This window comes from Rattus norvegicus, chromosome 8 (assembly GCF_021556685.1).
Source record: "Rattus norvegicus strain SHRSP/BbbUtx chromosome 8, alternate assembly SHRSP_T2T, whole genome shotgun sequence".
In the NCBI taxonomy this organism is placed as follows: Eukaryota; Metazoa; Chordata; class Mammalia; order Rodentia; family Muridae; genus Rattus; species Rattus norvegicus.
In genome coordinates this window covers 127,870,232-127,888,678 of record NC_141541.1, presented here as the reverse complement: position 1 = coordinate 127,888,678, position 18,447 = coordinate 127,870,232, and the positions used below count along the sequence as shown (strand labels likewise).

Sequence of the window (18,447 nt, the reverse complement as noted above, 5' to 3'; positions counted from 1 at the left end):
TTCTCAGTAGTGTGAGCAGTCTGGGGGAGACTGTTCTTTGCTGTGGGTGTCACCCTGTAATGTATGGTGCTTGGCACTACCCCTGCTATGAGAAGCTGCGTCTTCTGATGGTGTTAGCTAAAACACCCACACAGGCTGGGGAGGTGGCTGTGTCAGCAAAACACACGTGCAGGTGTGAGGATCTGAGTCCAGATTCCTGACACCCAAGTAAGGAAATCAAAAAGCCAGTGTGTAGGTTCACACCTCTAATCCCAGCGCTGGGGAACACAGAGAGACAGGTAGGTAGATTTCTTGGAGCTTGCTGGTCAGCAAGTCTAGCCAAATCACGGAGTTCCAGGTTCACTGGATGACCCTACCTCAAAAAGTAAGGTGGGAAGTGGTTGAAGAAGACACTGATATTAATCTCTGACCTCCACACACACACAGCTGTAGATGGTATATAGTATAGACAGACAGATGGAGCGACAGAGAGGCCAGATGTCATCTAAATATCTGTAACGTAGGGGCAAGGGCAAAATCAGAGCCGACCCCCTTATCTTCAAAGAGGGGATGGGCCGTTGGGAAAACTGCCTTATTTCACTAGAGAAAGAGAACCAACTTGTGTTTAGTAAAACCAGAAAGCAGGCAGGGACAGAGACTCCTAGACTCTTCTCACCAAAATAAGTAAATAAATAAACAAACAACAAATAAACAAAAGCAACACACACACACAGGCTGTTTTCATAGGTGACTTTACTGCTTGTTCGCGGTCGTTTCTCTTGACAGTGATTCTTGGCCGAGTGTGTGAGACAGGAAGGCATTGAGAAGCCGTCAGAGAGAGCATCCTTCTTGTCCTCGACTTCTTCAACCATCAAAATATTTCATTTATAAAAATTAATCTAAATATAAATATTGAAGCTAAAGATCAAAATCACTGATGACAAAATAATTTCTGGAACTATAACATGTTTATGGTTTAAATAGTAAATTAAATCTTTGTACTTATTTGGCACAAGGAAACCTCTTATAAAAGTTCAAACAGGCTTTTTCTTCGTTGTTCTCATTTTTTGCAAGGCTTACACAGTACACGCTTTGTCCGAAGAGAATGGAGTATTTTAACACTGTTAGCACAAAGGCAGCCTCATGCCTCCTAAGGGAAAACATCCTGTTTGGAAGTCAGATCTTTTTGTTGTGTTGTTTTTTGTTTTTTGTTTTTTTTTTTTTTTTAAATTTTGTTTTAATGTGAACCACACCCACTAGGTAAAATGTCAAAGTTTTACTGTTTTCATGAAGTCCTTTCTCTGGGGTGACACACACATCAGCAGGAGCATTATGGGAAGACACAAGGACCCCCTTCAGTGGCAATGGCACACAACACAGGGAGAGCAGTTCAATTAAGTCTGGGGATGCACGGGAGAACCAGAGAACTCGGAAGGGAAGACAGGGCTGGGCTTCTGGGGGTGGGGGCATTCCAGTTAGAACCAGCTCACATGTATGGCTTCAGCAAGTTCACTGGTCTGACCTTTAGTTATGGATTCTGGAAAGCCATAAGAGAGAGACACTAGACAGAACTGGGCACACCGTGTCCTTCAGAGCCAGCACTAATGGCCACTCCTGTGCCTCCCTCCTTTACCCTCTCCCCACCGCATCCTATGATTCAGAAAATCCCAGAAGCACACAGCAGGCCCCCAGGGAGTCCGGCACAGGGTCAGACCTATTTGTGTGCGTAAATACACTTCACATACTCATGCATTTATTCCAGCCCCTGCCGTGAAACAAACAGCGAAATTTGGGGTGAGGGCCACCTCTGCGTCCCTCACAACCCACACTGCTTTTCTCTAAGGGGGTTTGCTGCCATTCTGAATCCTGTTGAATTTGGCAGGAGATGGATTTTGGAGAATGGGAATGCTTTTCCTGCAGAGTTATATTTTACAACAGCCCATTCATGACCAAGCCACATTATGCTGACCCTGAAAGCTGTCCTTTAAGTTAGACTAATAGTGACGTTGTCCCTTAGGCCCCTCTCCCCCTCAGTAAATCCATGCAAAAACCCCCGAATTCAGAATGAGACATGGTTTCAGAGAGACCTGGGTATGGCATTGGTGGATCAGAGCTTTTCATCTGGTGGTTGCCAAGCAGTGGGGAGGACAGAAGCATAGGGCTGGGGGCTGGGGGCTGGGGGCTTAGCTGGAGGTGGTCAAGCATTTCCCAATGAGACTGTTTCTATGGCCCCCTGCTCTTAGCGTCTGTTAGGAGGTGACAAGAAAGGCTCAGTGATGGTACTAACCCCCACCTTCCTAGCCCCCAATTCCTCACTAGAAGCTTTCTATTGGATGAACTGGTGATGGGGATTAAAGGGATTAAAAACACATAGGGCTGGTAAAGACAGCACACAGGAGCAAATTAAACTGGCACAATGCATCTTCTGAACACAGAGCTCTGCTATTGGAAGCCAGCGTCCTGATATTCGGTCTCAGATTCCCCTGGGAGCCTAAGGCAGAGAGTGGGCAAGACCTCAGTGTTGCAGACTGAGAAGGCCTTCTGGGTGAGGTATCAGGACAGCCCCGTGCAGCAGTGCACTGCAGCCCCTCCTCCCCCTGGCCCTCGCCTCAGTGGAAATCCACACAGTACTCGATGGCTGTTGGGTCAAGGCACTGTCGTGTACGGCCGGAGGCAGTGGGTCACTGGCTGTGTGCGGAGTTCCGGACTTTAGTACATCACAGCTGACTCCAGAACAGGCTCCTGAGGGAGGGAAGCAAGATGGGACAGTGTCACCAGCTCCTGACAAACTAAACCAGTCGTGTCTGGCAGACTGGTCGCAGGGGAAGACTGGACACTTTCTCCCTCCTGGGATGTACTGAGGTTTTCCAAGTAGGTTAGGATAGAGACCCCTGTTTGAAAATGGCCCGCTGATTCTTAGGAAACAGGTTTCCTGTTAAGTGTAGTTGGATATTTTGTTATGCATAATTTAAGCATCTTACCAAACTCTAATGCTCACATTACAAACTCATAAACAAACTGGCATTTGTTTCTGGAAAGAACTGTGGACAGCCATGTCAGATCTCTGTCCTAATGCACTGGACTGAGTGTTCTCTGAAATTCCGACACACGTATTGCTATGCACTGTTTTGAGACAGCATCTTGTAGACCTCGTGTTCACTGTGTAGGCCAGGCTGGTCTTGAGTTTGTAGCAATCCTCTGTGTCAGCCTCCTTTAACTCAGCTGCAAATTGCTCTTTTTATATTCATCGACAAATTGAGTATTTAACTTAAAGAGTTTGTGTGTGAGTATGCAAGTGTGTGTATGGTGTGCGACTGTGTGTGTGCATGTATATATGATATATGCATGTGTGCACATGATGTGTGTATACAGTGTGTGTACACATATGCATATGTGTGCATAGGGTGTGCACATGTGCATGTGTATGTATGATGTATGTGCATGTGTGTATGGTGTGGGAGTATGTATATGTGTGTGTATGGTGTGTGAGCATGCATACTTGTATATGTGTATATGATATGTGTGTGTGAATGACATCTGTGTGCATGCACACCTGTATGACCTGTATGTGGGTATATGGTATGTATGTGCATGTGCATCCATGTGTATGGTGTATGAATATGTGTATACATGGCTTTGGTATGTATGGTGCATGTGAGTGTGTGCATATCTATGGTGTGTGTGTATGGTGTGTGCATATGTATGTGGGTATATAGTGTGCAAGTATGTGTATAGTATATGTGCATGTATGTGTATGGTGTGGGAGTGTATGTATGCGTGTATATGGTGTATTTGGGAGTGTGCACATATATATGGTGTGTGAGTGCATGTGAGTTTGTGTGTGTATATCTATGGTGTGTGTGTGTGTGGTATGTGTGTGTGTACACCTGTGTGTGGGTATATGGTGTGTGTGCATGTGCGTGCATATGTATGGTATGTGTGCATATGTGTTCAGTGTGCAAGTGTGTGCGCACATGTGTGAGTGTATTTGCCTGAGTGGAGGTCAGAGGACTTTCAGGAGTTTGTTCTTTCTTTCCATGGTTGTTAGGTTTGTACGACAAGGGCTTTTACCCCTGTGCTGGACAGTTTTATGTCCACTTGACACAAGCTAGAGTCTTCTGAGAGGAGGGAGCGTCAATGGAGAAAACACTCTTGAGATTCTGCTCTAGGCAATCTTGTGGGCATTTTCTTAATAGTGATTGATGGGCGAGGGCCCAGCCCATTGTGGGTGGGGCCATCCCTGGGCTGGTGGTCCTGGGTTCTATAAGAAAGCAGGCTGAGCAAGCCATGGAGATCAAGCCAGTAAGCAGCACTCTCCATGGCCTCTGCATCAACTCCTGCCTCCAGGATCCTGCCCTGTGTGAGTTTCTGCCTTTGTTTCCCTCAGTGGACTGCGACTCAGGATATAAGCACATAACCATTTTCTCCCCAAGTTGCTTTTGGTCATGGTGTTTCATCACAGCAATAGTAACCCTAACTAAGACACCCCATGGCCCATGTCACCGGTGCCTTGCTATGTAACTGTGGCTTAATGCCATGCAGCCCTGACTGGCCTCCAACTTGCAGCAATCCTCCTGCCTTAGCTCCTCTTTGATAAAATTACAGATCTACAATGTTGTTTCTGCAGTGAACACCCCTTTATCCCTGCCTGTGCGATTCCCAGAGTCTGGAACATCACCCTTTGCCAAGCCCTTTGTCACATTTAGGGGCAGCTGCTGACTCCGTTTAGGAAGAGGCATTTGTGGCTAACAGAAACTTACAAGTGCGTGTGGATCCTTCCAGAGTCAAAAAGCCCTTACACATCCACCAGACCTGGCCCTCTGGTTACAGCTGGTTCCTAAACAGAGCTACATAGAGGTACAGCTGAGATGACAGACTCAGGTTAAAGAGGTCAGCAGTGCCACACGGGATGGCACACACCCTCTCCAGACACCTCTCCCCGAATCTAAGGCAGGTCAGAAGACCAGAGAGAAAGGTTGCCTCTTGGGGCTCTGCTGGGGCAGAGGAAGGAGGGAAAAGCCTGCATGATAGGGGATGGGGGGCATCATGTGATGTAACAGGCACAGAGATACTTACCATCAAGTCCTTGGTGTTACTGGTACTTGCCGTGGGCCTGTTTGTGGAGGAGCCTTGTAGAAGGAAATTGCGGTTAAATGTCTTAATGGGGGTCACAGAAGATGCTTCAATTTTTTCAGCTAAAAAGGAAACAGAGAATAAGAATTAGAAGCTAGCGAGATGCTGTCAGGAGGATTTGGCCTCGTTTTCCTAAAGGAGAAGCTCAGTAAGTAAAGCACCCTGCCTCCCCCATCTTTATAAACTACATCACACTCATCTGTGACCCAAGGTTTGCTTCTGAGGGGACCCAAGTCAAGACATGGAAGAACATCTGGAGAGACGGCTCAGGAGGTAGGAAGGTTTGCCATGCCTGAGTTTGGATCCCAGTACCATGTAAAACAGCTTGTAATCCAGGGCTCCCACACACATGAACACACATGCATGCCACCTACACACATGCAATCTCATCAATGTTCACACACAAACTATGCATGTATCCTCACACTCATACACACACCCAAACACATACATCAACACACTGCACACATATACACACAGTCTCACACACAAATTTGAACATACATTCAAACCCCCACCCATGCACACACTCACGCACTTAGACTCACATATGTGCAAACAGATGCATACATACTAAAAATACTCAAAAACACACTTATACCCCCCCACATACACTTTCAAAGCCTCACACTCAAACTGGTAGAAACTCTCACATTAACATACCCACAAATCACATACTCACAGAATACTCTCACATACAATGACATACAACAACATATTCATGCACATTCCCTCACTCATGCACACACTGTTACACACCAAGTCCATGCCTACACTCAGACACACATACCAATACACACATGTATACACCTGATTCTCCCACATGCATAAACTTTCACAGTATACTAATATGATCTCCCTCTGTCTCTCTCTGTCTCTCTCTGTCTCTCTCTGTCTCTCTCTCTCCCTCCCCTCCCCAATCATACACTTCATATAATCCGCCACAGACACATCAACACAGGCAATCACTCTAACTAATCTCATGCTCACACACACGCCCACATTCAGTTGCACAATGAGCCCCACATCCTCACATGCACTCACACCAACCTCACACCCACACCCACACCCACACATACCACCACCACCACCACCACCACCACCACCACCACCACCACCACCACCCTCATACACCTACTCTCACAAATACAACTCACCTGTGCACACTCACACCCTCACACTCCCAGTCTCCCACACTTTCACACATACACTTGCTCACACAGGCACACTGACATACACCATTGTTCTCACACCTGTTGGGGGTTGGAGATCCTCATGTATACCAAGTGGTGCCATGCAAACCCTGCTTCTCAGTCTACAGGTTATTAGTTAATCAAAGGCTAGAGCTTGTGATTGGTCAGTAGAGGGAAAAAGGCAAGACATGAGGATCGAGTGAGGGGTCTCAGGTAGGGACCGAGAGAGAGAAGAAAGAGGACTTGAGAGAGGAGGAGGCCTCCTGAGAAGAGATGGACCATGAACAGGTGCCCAGGAGAAACAGCAAGTGGCAAGGGACATACGGCTGGGATATAAGGTAGAATAGCTCAAAACCTGCCCAACCTAGGCTTACGGCTTGTTAATCAAACAGCAGGATTGTGTGTCTTTTATATGGACTGGCTAGAATATTATAATCCATTTTACACATACACACTTGTGCTCACTTGTCGTAGTACACACTTTCTCACACACTCACAAGTAAGATGGATTAGCACAGTCCTTGGGGAGCGGGCGCACTGGATCTGGCCCTCACACTTCCTCACACTCAGCAACCCCGGGTTGGTGTTTTAAGTGCAACACACCTTTCACAGGAGGGGCAGGTAGTTTCCTCCTCTGCTGCCTCGACGTGTCTATAGTTTGTACCTACGAAGAAACATGGCTGTCAGTACAGTTCTGTAGATTTGGAACTTTCCAGGTCATGCAATGTTCCAATGGGGTAAGGAAAGGCAGATGCACCTGACTCCTTTGCTTCTGATCCCGTCTTCTTGTGAGACGCACACATGGCGCTATGTTTAAGCCAGCGATGGTCAGGGCTGAAATGCGGCTCTCGATGTCAGAGATCTTCATGGGACAGAAAGACAGGTTCAGTGAATACCAAAGGGAAGAATCTTGGTTTAAAAAGTGTCACGAACTATAAATAATGAATGAATCTGTTTTCATGTCTGCTCATCCATTCACTCATTTCTGTTTTCCTTTTTGAGACAAGGGTCTCATGTAGCCCAGGCTGGTCTGAAACTTGCTAGGTAGCTGAGGATGACTTTGAACTCATGATCTTCCTGCTTCCACCTCCTAAGTGCTGGAATTATAGGTGTGTGACACAACACCTGTAATTTTCATTCATCTAAATTCTACCAGTGACTGATCTATCCAGTGCTGTAAGGAAAAGATGAAACATAGGAAGTGGATACTTTTAAGTTTCTAGTTTTACAGCTCTGGAGTATGTCAACAGCCCCATTAGAGTAGGCACAGGGGCAAATCGAAGGCCTGGAGCATTGTGGGAAAGCTAGTCCAGAGCCATGTAGGTCTGAGTAAAGTTTATTAGGGCTAGGATAAGGTTTTGGTTTGTTTTGAAAAGGAACTGGAGCCTTGGTCCTCAGGGAAGTGATGCCGAGGTAATAAAAACGTCAAAAAGCGAGACCCACATTGGTGTTACAGTGGCATGGTGGATATGTGAGTAACCAAGGATGGAACTCATGCCTGGTTCTGTAGACCTGGCCAAACACCCGTGCTGCAGAGGTCACAGGCTCCAGGAAAGAGCCCGTCATTATTTTGCTAAGTGGACACAGCTTCAAACTGTCTTCTGAATACTCATCTTTTTATACCCGTAGCTTAATGCAGCTTCCATTTGTCATCAAATGTGAGCCACCTGATGTGGGTGCCAGGCTTGGAGCCCAGGCCCTCTGAAAGGGTAGGATGGGCTCTCCACTGCTGAGTCATCTCTCCAGCTCAGACTCCATTTTTGTTAAGTGTCAGGAGTCATTCCTTCGGGCTAGACAACTGTGGCCTGGCCCTCGTGTAGCTTTGGGTCCCTGGTAAAAAAAAACAGCAGGAAGCAACCCACAGAATGAAAGAGGTTGCCTTGGGATGGGTGGGAGGGGACCAGCATAAAGCATGAATGTGTGTGCATATGTGTGTGTACAAGTTTGTAAACACACACACACACACACACACACATATGCGCGTGTGCTGTGGGTGCCAGGGGCTGACATTCCAATTCTTTCCACCCGGTATTTTCAGAGAGTATCTCTCACTGAACCTAGAGCTCATGGATCTGAAGAGCCTGGCTGGTCTATGAACCTAGAGTTCATGGATCTGAGTAGCCTGGCTGGTCTGTGAACCTAGAGCTCATGGATCTGAGTAGCCTGGCTGGTCTGTGAACCTAGAGTTCATGGATCTGAGTAGCCTGGCTGGCCTGTGAATCTAGAACTCATGGATCTGAGTAGCCTGGCTGGTCTGTGAACCCCAGGGGTTCTTGAACCTCTGCCTCTCCAGCACTGGGGTTACAGGTGCATGACACCTTGGCCAGCTTTCTATATGGGTGCTGGGATCTGAACTGGGGCCCTCAGGTTTGTGGCAAGCACTTTACTGGTTGAACCATCTCTTCAGCCCTCGGGATACTTCTTAAAGGAAGCCCAAGGCAGATGCCATAGATCTAAGATCTGGTATGGAAGGGAGATGTCTATTTTAGGAGGGGTTTGTGGGCTGAAGAGATGGATCACTGGCCAAGAGCACTGGTTGCTCTTCAGAGGACCTGAGTTTTGACTCCAGCATCCACATAGTGGTTCATAGCCATCCAGAATTTCAGTACCAGGGGATCTAATGATTTTTCCCGACCACACATGCCGATGGTGCATATACAAACATCCAAGAAACACACACACACACACACACACACACACACACACACACAAAGGAAGAAAAGGTTTGATCAAGTCCTTTGCTATAGAAGGCCAGCTCTATGCAAGCCCACTGGAGATGACCGTCCTTGGTAGGCACCATGACTTTGAAATGGATCTGTGAAGTGGGAGCTTCCTATTGCAACCTGAGCAGAGAGGAGGGGGCTCACCTGGAGCTCTGCGTGGTGCACCTGGGCTGCAGCTGCAGCCACCTGGTCCTCCAGATCTGCCAGTTCTGTCTCACCCGTGCTGCTGTGGATGCAGCGGGCAGCATCTTCCAGCTCACTCAGCTGACCCTCCAGCCCGTACACCGTGCCTGCTGCCAGGTACACCTGCAGAGAACACACAGCTCTGAGCCCAGTGGACTGGGGTTGGCCAGGTTCTTTAAAGCGACACCAGAAAACTGGGCTTAACACGAGGGGAGACCTGGGAGCCCCCACTTATCAACATGTGAGCAGGAAGCCTTTGACACCTCTCCTCCTCCAAGCACTGAGATATTCACGATGGGGTTGTTTTGGAATAGTTTACACGAAGCGACCCTGTTTAAGCACAGCAACAGACATCCATCACTGGGTACATTGGAAGTGGTAGTGACGGTGAGGTGCCTGCCATTAGCCATTTTTACAAAGCAATGGGAGACAGATCTGAGCCCTGAGCACAGAAGGATTCATATTTTTACTTGTGTTTTCTGAAAGTGTTTTCCTGGCACTGTGGGGAGGGGACACAGATGTTTGCCACTGAGCACAGCTGAGTAAGAACCTCCCACCAAAGTGATGGGGCTTGAAGGGCCAGAGGAGGGAGGAATGGTGACGTGCTTATCGTCCCAGGAACTAAGGCAGGAGATTCATATGACTTATCATTTAAAATCTCATTTATTTGTGTGTGTTAGGTATGTGCACATGCGTGTGCCACAGTGTGTGTGCACGCATGTGCACACATGTGTATATGTGTGTGTAGGTCAGAGAATGGCTTGCAGGAGTCGGTTTTCTCCTCACACCATGTGGTTCCTAGGGAATTGAACTCATATTGTCAGGCTTGGTGGCAAGCATCTTCACCCACTGAATCATCTTGCTGGCCCAGGACTTAGCACTTTGAATGTTCAGGTGACTCTAAAGATAGATACTGTCATAACCACTATGCTAACGACCATGTTTTATATCCCAGGAAAGCCCAGAGTCACCCTGAGTCTCACAACTGGGATGAGGTGGAGCCTCGACATGAGTGGGGGAGAGCTGGTGCAGGTCCTATACTTCTACATCCCTACCCTGAGGTGCTGTGAGCTTTAATTTCTATCAGACTATTATCAAGTTTCACAATTCAGCACTCGGACCCAGGCATACAATGTTGTACACTGGTGGGTAGCATTTTAATACTGGCTCAACATAAAGGAAGTCAGTGTTGCCCCTCCATAAAATGTTACTCTAATCTGCTAAAAAGCAGCCTGCTGAAAGCTGCCTGGGATTGCTTGCTTAGCAAAAGTGAGTACTGGGTGGAAACAATGGTTACTTTGTAATGCTTGCGTCCTGTTCAAACTGGTGCTGATGCCTGCCTCCTAGTTCAGTGAGACTCTCAGAGAGGCTGAGAGATGGGGACCGGTGTTCATTAAGGAAGGGCTCTGTAGTTGAAGCCCCAGGACAAAGAGCTCTGCATAGACCTCTTTACTGCAAGATTCTAAGAAGTGTGTGTGTGTGTGTGTGTGTGTGTGTGTGTGTGTGTGTGTGTGTGTGTACATGTGTGTACATGTGTGTACATGTGTATACATGTCTGTATAGGTGGGGAGGTCAGAGAACAATCTTGCTGTTTCCCAGTCTCTGTGCATCTTGACTGTTGAGTCAGTGACTCTCATTGGATAGGCTAAAGATGGAATTCAGGCCCTCAGGTTTGCAAGGCATGTACTTACCATGGACAGGCTAGACTCCATTTTAAGACTAGAGGCCATGCTGCTATAAGATCAAAAGAAGTTCATTCCTGTTTTCTATAAAACTTACTTGGCCACGTCTTGACCCATTTTCTGGAGTTTGACATGTCCCACACCCACTATTCTGACTATACTCTGACCCTCTGACCATCACCCCATAAGATGTTCTGCCAAATTCATGTGAGATGTTCAGCCATCTTCCCACATAACCCCAAATCCCCAAACCCTTGGAAAGTCCCTAGCCTTGCAGTTTGGGTACTTTAAAAGCTCCATTGCTCCTGTGTTCTGGGCTGACCTCTCATGTTTAGGGAGGCAGGTTCCAGACCAGATATATTTTGCACATATAACGCCTGCCATAAATCTGGTTGATTTGGGTGGTGGTCTCTACTCTCATTCAGTGGGGTTAACATTTATCCTACTGAGCTATACTCCAGCCACACTACCACCCCAGCCACACTACCACCCCAGCCACACTACCACCCCAGCCACACTACCACCCAATCCCCATGGGGTCTAGGAGTCTCTCAGGCACAGATCTCAATTTTTACAGAAAGAACAAATGCTCCAGACAGGGTGGTCCCTTTAGCATCTTGTTAGGTGCAGTGTCCATAAAATGTGCCATACAGACGGTAGTGTTTTCTCCCATGCTCACAAACGGCAGAGAGCTACTTAAGTGACCATGGCTGCTGCCATGAGTTTTGGGGCCACTTCCTTTCTGGAGCTTTGGGGCAGCAACAGAATCTTGGGAAGGACAGATGTCCTCTGTTCCATCCTGTGGGTGGGCATTTCCAGTGTGCCTATGGCCCCTGGTTGTAAAGAATACAGGCAGCAAGAAATGAAGCTAAAAGAAAATTGGGGTGTGTGTGTGTGTGTATGAGAGAGAGAGAAGAATGTGAATATGCAGTAAGAGTATGAGTGTGTGAGAGAGTGTGTACCAGAATGTGTGTGAGTATGTGTGTATTGTGTATATGAGAAAGGATGTGTGTGAGTGTGTGTGAGTATTGTGTGTGAATGTATGTGTGAATGTGAGTATGAGTGTGTGTGTGTGTATGTGTGTGTGTAATCATAGGTTAGTACAAGTTGACATTGTCTTAGAGCAAAATAAATGAGACAGGTCCTCAGATGGGCACAGGAGGGGACAGGGCTGACTCCTCCCTTAGTCATCTCTTCTCTCGCTCCTCTGAGTAAATCCTGAGGTGGCTCATCCTCTTGTTCACACTCTGTGCTACCTGCTCTCTGCTGATCCTTTTGGGTCCTTTTCTATCCTTCACTGCCCTGATGTCTCCTGTTTACCTGACTTCCTGTGTTGACTAGTGTGTATTTTTTTTAAGATTTATTTATTTTTATCTTATGTGTACACATGCTTTGCCTGCATACATCTAAGTGCACTATGTATATGCGGTACCTTTGGAGGACAGAAGAGGGAGTCAGATTCCTTGGAACTGAGGTTACAGGAAGTTGTGAATTGTCACATGGGTGCTGGGAATAGAACTCGGGTCCCCTGGAAGAACAACCAGCGCTTTTAACTGCTGAGTTGTCTATCCAGGCACCGACGGTTGGTTTTAATTGTCAACTTGATACAATCTAGAGTGACTCGGGAAGGGAGTCTCAGTGAGGGGTTGTCTAGATCAGGTTGGTTTGTAGGGATTATCTTGATTAGTAAGAAGACCTGCCCACTGTGGGTGGCACCACTCCCTAGGCAGACTGTACAAGAGAGAGTGAGCTGAGCACCAGCATGGGTACATTCATTCACTGCTCTTGGCTATGGATGAAATGTGACAGGCTACTTCAAATTCCTGCACCATAAGATCCCCACAGTGGAGGAGACAGTAACTTGCAATTGAGTGGAATGAGCCCTTTCTCCCTCAAGTTACCCTTGTCGGGGTAGGTTATCACACCAACAGGAAGTGAAATGAAGACACCAATCTTTATGACTTTCATGACCATGCTTCCCTGGCTAATAGGACAGGCCAGCTCAAGGTTAAAGGCGAGAAAGCGTCGGAGTTGTGTTAGAAGCCCACTGACTGTGGCTAGCTTCCACTGGCAGGGCACTCTCCCAGGCTTCAGCTTCCTTAGCTCTGGTCGTGCCACTTAGGTATGGAACAGCCTTCTCTGTCCTGTTCTTCCAGCCCTCCGGTATTTCTTAACTTTGCCCACACCTTAGTTAATAGTTTCCTTACAAATCTCTCCCCTCCCAACTAGACCCCAGCAGACACAGCTTCTCAGAGACGGTCTGAAATCTGTTTTCCGCCCAAGGAACTGAACTCTCACTGTGTGCAGCTGGAGAGGGTGAGAGGAATCCAGAGTGTGCTAGACATTAGGGGAGACAGTAGCTGATCTTACAGAGCAGATGCAAGGGGGACTGTGGACCTCTGATTCCTGGGCTCGCCTCTAACCAAGTGAATAAGCCATTGATGAAATGGTTTCTTTGTTCTGTGTGGTGTAGCCCCCACAGCCCCAGAAGCATTTCCAAGGGTGAGTACTCAAAATAGAATGTTCTCGTTTATCTGAGAGTCCTGGCTCCCAGCAACCATATTGAGAAGGAAAGAGAAGATGGTAAGGTTTGGTCCCCAGCACAAAGGCAACTGGGGGCTGGGGGGAGATCAAGGATGAAATGCACTTTTTACAGTGCAGACCAACAAAAGCCATGATTTAATTAAGGCAGCTGCAGCCAGGGGCTGCTTTCAGAGCCAGCCCTGCCTTTTCCTATGGCTCAGCTACATTCCACCCAGGGCACAGCAGGGTAAGCCCGGCTGCCCAGGGCTCTGTGATCTGCTGGATTAGAAAGCTGAGGTGAAAAAAAGAATTCTTCCCACTCTTACTCAACACTTTACAGAATTCAAAGGCACATGGTGAAAGAGGGGGAGGGGAAGAGAGGCAGGCATTCCTAGGCATCACTCTGGAGAACAGGACAGGGCTAGAGCGGAGGGGGTGGCACAAAAAGGGGGTAATAGGCTGCAGATCCAGCCACACAAAAAACACCACACCATCACCCTATGCTGTGGAGATGCACACAAGGCCTCAGCTCCAATATGGTTTTGGCAGATGGGTGTATGCTTAATACAGTGAGAGAAAACTGACCGTTGTCAGTGTATCTGTGAGTGCGCATACGTGTGTGTGTGTGTGTGTGTGTGTGTGTGTGTGTGTGTGTGTGTGTGCGCATACATGTAAGAGGCATCCGGAGGTGTTACTCTTCAGGTGCCATCTGACATGCATTTTGGGACAGGGTCTCTGACCTGGAACTGACCCAGTGAGACTTATTAACCAGAGCCAGGTCCCTGCTTCCCCAGCCCTGGATGACAAGTCCATTCTGCCATGTCTGGCTTTTCTGTATGAATTCTGGGTTTGGAACTCAGGCCTCTATGGTTGCACGGTAAGCACTTTACCCACCAGCTATCCGCCCCCCCCCCCCCTGCCTGGAGAACTAAGGTCCTTTTATCAGTTACCCTCATCCCAGCAGTGGAAGGGCTCTACGGCTCTCCACTGGCTCAATCTTGTTTTCCACACACTCCCCTCGACAAAGGCTCCGGTTGCCTAAACTTTAGTGCGGGCAGAACCATCATCTCCTGGGCTCACCCGTGGAGCTTTTAGATCAAGTATTATCTAGTATAATCTTGCCCAGTTCCTCTGGCCAAAGGCCCATCCCCGAGAGAGGACCAACCACATCTCATTAGGTTTCTGACCTCACTTGTCTCCAAATGGTGGCTGTGTCACCCTGACCTGCCTTCAGCAGGAATCTGGTTAGGTTTGCTTGTCCTGGCCCCTTAAGGTCAGTTGGGCAATCTTCTATCTCCTGCTCTCTGCTTGGCCATCAACTCCAGATCACCTGGGATGTTAGAGGCCAAGTTCAATCTCTTCACTAGTACAAGACCCCACTGATAAGGTCTCTATGCTTACCCATCACAACAGTCCTGAAGAAAGTTTGACACACTCCACTCAACATTCTTTTCTTTATCTTTGTCTGTCTGTCTGTCCGTCCATCTGTCCCTGCCCCCCTCTTTGTGTATGTGCGAGTGTGTGTGCCCAGGCACGTGCGTTTTACATGTGAATGCACATGCAAGTGTAAGCCCAAGGTGGGCATCGGGAGCTATCCCTCCACAGTTCTTCTACCTTATTCACTGAGGCAGAGTCTCTCGGCCAAAGCCAGAACTAGTCAAGACTACTAGTTCGAGTAGCCAGCTCACTCTGGGGACCTCCGTCTCTGCTTCTGAATTACAGGCTGGAGTTACGAACATGCTACTGCATCTACCTGGCATTGATTGTGGGTTTCTGGGGATCTAAGCTTTAGTCCTCACATTTGTGTGGCGAGCCCTTTAGCCACTGATCCAGCTCTCCATCCCCTGATGTTTTCTTTAGCAACCTCCCTATCCCTAAAGCCTCACGAGGCACTAATTCCCTACATCGCAGGACATTCAACCCGCAGGCAATAGGACTGAAGTATTTCTGGCTGTAGAGAAGCCCAGTTTCAAGATGCAACTTTCATCTGCAAGGTCTCTGAGGCACCAGGATGAAGCGACTTTGAGATCAGAGTCCTGCTTTCCCTCTTCCCTTCCTCATGCCATCCCTGTACCATCTTCCTCGAGGGACAGGAAGTGGCCTGGCCACTGTCTGTAACTAGACAAAGCTGGAGTCTCAGCAGGTCTCCTAACTACTCATACAGAAAGCCACCTCTGGGGCCACTCTGTGGATGAAGTTTCACAGCTAAGGAATTGATGACAGAAAAGCACAGATGACTTCCTCTGGGCTTTGCTCCCCCACCCCATATCTTTCTCAATAGTTGCTCAATTAACTCTTGATTTCATCCTTGCTTCCAGGCGCCCTGCCGTAGCCCTTTCCCGAGAAGGCACCAGTAAGTACGTTGGTTGTGGTGATGGTGTTTGTCCTTGCATGATTTGGGATCAGCAATAATGGTCTCTCTCCTTCACAAACGCTCACTCTGGACTGGGTACATTCACACCCTCTTACGTTTTCTTCCAAGGAAGTCAGCTGCTTGTCCAGGCTCCTTTGGTCTGTTCCAAGAGGAAACATCCCATTGTCTCTGTCAGTAGAGACTGGGGGGATCTCCCAGGGCCCTGCAGACTCTGCGATCAACTCCTCAGTAGCATTGATGACCTTCAGGACTTCTGTGGAGATGTTGCAGAGAGAAACAGCAGAACACTTCTGTTTGGCCCAATAACAGAAGGGGACAGAAGACAAGAACAGCACATTAACAAGGACAAGGAAATCCTACAATATCCTGGCACCCATCATGAGGTCAGCTCTGTGATAACACACATATGCATGCACACAAACACTCACAGATAGACACACACACATACACACACATGTACACATACTTACACCACACGCATATGTACACATACTCACACAACACTCACACATACTACACATACACCATACACACACATTCATATACACTCATATACACACATTCACTCACACACTCCGTATACACACCACACACTCCACATATACTCACACACTCATTCATTCACATCACACACATATCACACACCACATATACCACACAAACTTATTCACTTACACACACATACCACACACACACACACCACACTACATACATAACCACATTCTACACACACTCATGCCACACACATATTTCACACACATAAACCACACACACATTCACACACTACAAACATGTATGCCACACACACTCTCACATACAGACTCACACATACCACACACATACCATACATACAAACACAACACACATGTATCACACATTCCACATACACTCACACACACACCACACACAAACACTCACTCTCATATGCACACCATACACACACTCACATATCACAACACACCGTACACACACACATACACACACCTGCAGAAACAGTGGGATATAAAAGAAATCTACACGGGGAGCTGAAGAGATAGCTTAGTGGTTAAGAGTGTTGACTGCTCTTACAGAGGACCCAGGTTCAATGTCCAGCAATCACATAGTGGCTCACACCCATTTATAAAGTTTCAGCTCTCTTCTGAAAACGTTCATACACATTAAATAAAAATGAATCTTATCGGTTGGGGATTTAGCTCAGTGGTAGAGCACTTGCCCAGCAAGCGCAAGGCCCTGAGTTCGGTCCCCAGCTCTGAAAAAATAAAAAAAATAAAAAAAAATGAATCTTATCACAGACACACACATACACACACAGCGGCAGAGAAGGGCTAGTCTGACTTGGCTTCAGTTTAGTGACCCAACGAGTGACTCCAGGTCACAGGGATGGAGGGAGGAAACAGAGCTTGAGGGTGTTTTGTGTTTATTATCAGTTACTTTTTTTCCTAGATGATATTGGTCCTGAGGGTGGCTTTCTGTATGAGGAATCAGGAGACCTGGTGAGACTCTAGCTTTGTCTCTGATGGGACCTCAGCCAAGGCTGCTGCTCCTCAGTTCTAGAACTTCCTCTGTCATACACACATGAGGGTACTGGCAACAAACTCTTCTGAGGCTTGGCAGGCACTTTGTGCAAGCTCACATTGATCTCAAGCTAGTCTCCTTTGTTTTCCTCTCTAAACAGGAAGTAACATATGCTAGCTTCCCTTGCAGCTAGGACTAGCCTCCCTTGCAGCTAAGGCTGTTCCTGTGACAGACTGCTGAGCTGGAAGAGAAAGCCAACTTCTTTCTGTAAAAGCTTTTTTCTGTTTATTTTCACATGTATGTTTAAGGTGTGTGTGTCTGTGGGTGCACATGTGTTTACAGGTGTGCAGAGCCTCAGAGTTGACACCGGAAATCTTTCTTCATCACTTGTTTCCCACCTTATGCACTGAGGCAGGGTCTCCCAGTCAAACCTTGAGCTTCCTGACAGCACTAATCTCATTACCTCACTTGCTCTGGAGATGGCTTGTCTTCAGGTTCTGGAAGCTGTCCTTGGGCATGCACACAGATTCTGGGGACTCACATGCCAGTCAAACCCCAGTCATCACGATTGCTGATCCTATGACAAGAGTTTTAACTACTGAGCAGTCCTCCAGCCCCATGGCTTGCTTCTTGGAGAGGCTTCTACCTCTGGTTCTGTCTCATTAGAGGAAGCTTCAGGCAACACCTCTTCAACAAAGATCGCAGGGTTCAGAGTGAAGGAGTGAGGCTGAGAACAAAAAGGAGCAATCTTTCCCCTCGAGGCCCAACTTGGCCCCACCCTTACAGCCTGTCACAGACACTCTGTCCTGGCCCTTGAGGGTAGGCAATCTGAGGTGGGTTTCCTCTGTGGAGGGAAAAGACTCACGTTTCACTTGCCAGGTCAAGGGTTCAAGGGTCTGGACCATTCCAAAAGGAAAATGACCTCCATCCTACCAAAACCAACAGTAATAAGAACAGAAGTTTCAATCTTATATAGAATTATATGTTATTCATATGTTGCAGGGGATGGTCCCTGTTAAATGCTAAAGTTTGACAGAGTACCTGCTGTGTTCATCAAATCTGATACATTTGTTAGTGATTTGGAAGATTAGATATTTTTATACACTATAGGACTTTTCCTCTCAATAGACCATGTATGTTTT

The 18,447-nt window shown here is 47.4% G+C and overlaps 1 protein-coding gene across 13 annotated transcripts in view; it reads right to left on the bottom strand.

Moving 5' to 3' along the window:
• Nucleotides 1-715: 715 nt before the first annotated feature.
• Nucleotides 716-18,447, bottom strand: part of Myrip (myosin VIIA and Rab interacting protein) — a 166,712-nt gene continuing 148,980 nt past the window's right edge. For all 13 annotated transcript variants that reach the window (XM_087562580.1, XM_087562585.1, XM_087562579.1 and 10 more), the window contains 6 exon segments: nt 15,886-16,080; nt 9,173-9,334; nt 7,063-7,167; nt 6,909-6,969; nt 5,056-5,174; nt 716-2,721 (listed from right to left, as the gene is read on the bottom strand). In XM_087562580.1, coding sequence (XP_087418706.1) covers nt 2,689-2,721; nt 5,056-5,174; nt 6,909-6,969; nt 7,063-7,167; nt 9,173-9,334; nt 15,886-16,080 — 675 coding nt within the window. In that variant the 3' untranslated portion in view covers nt 716-2,688.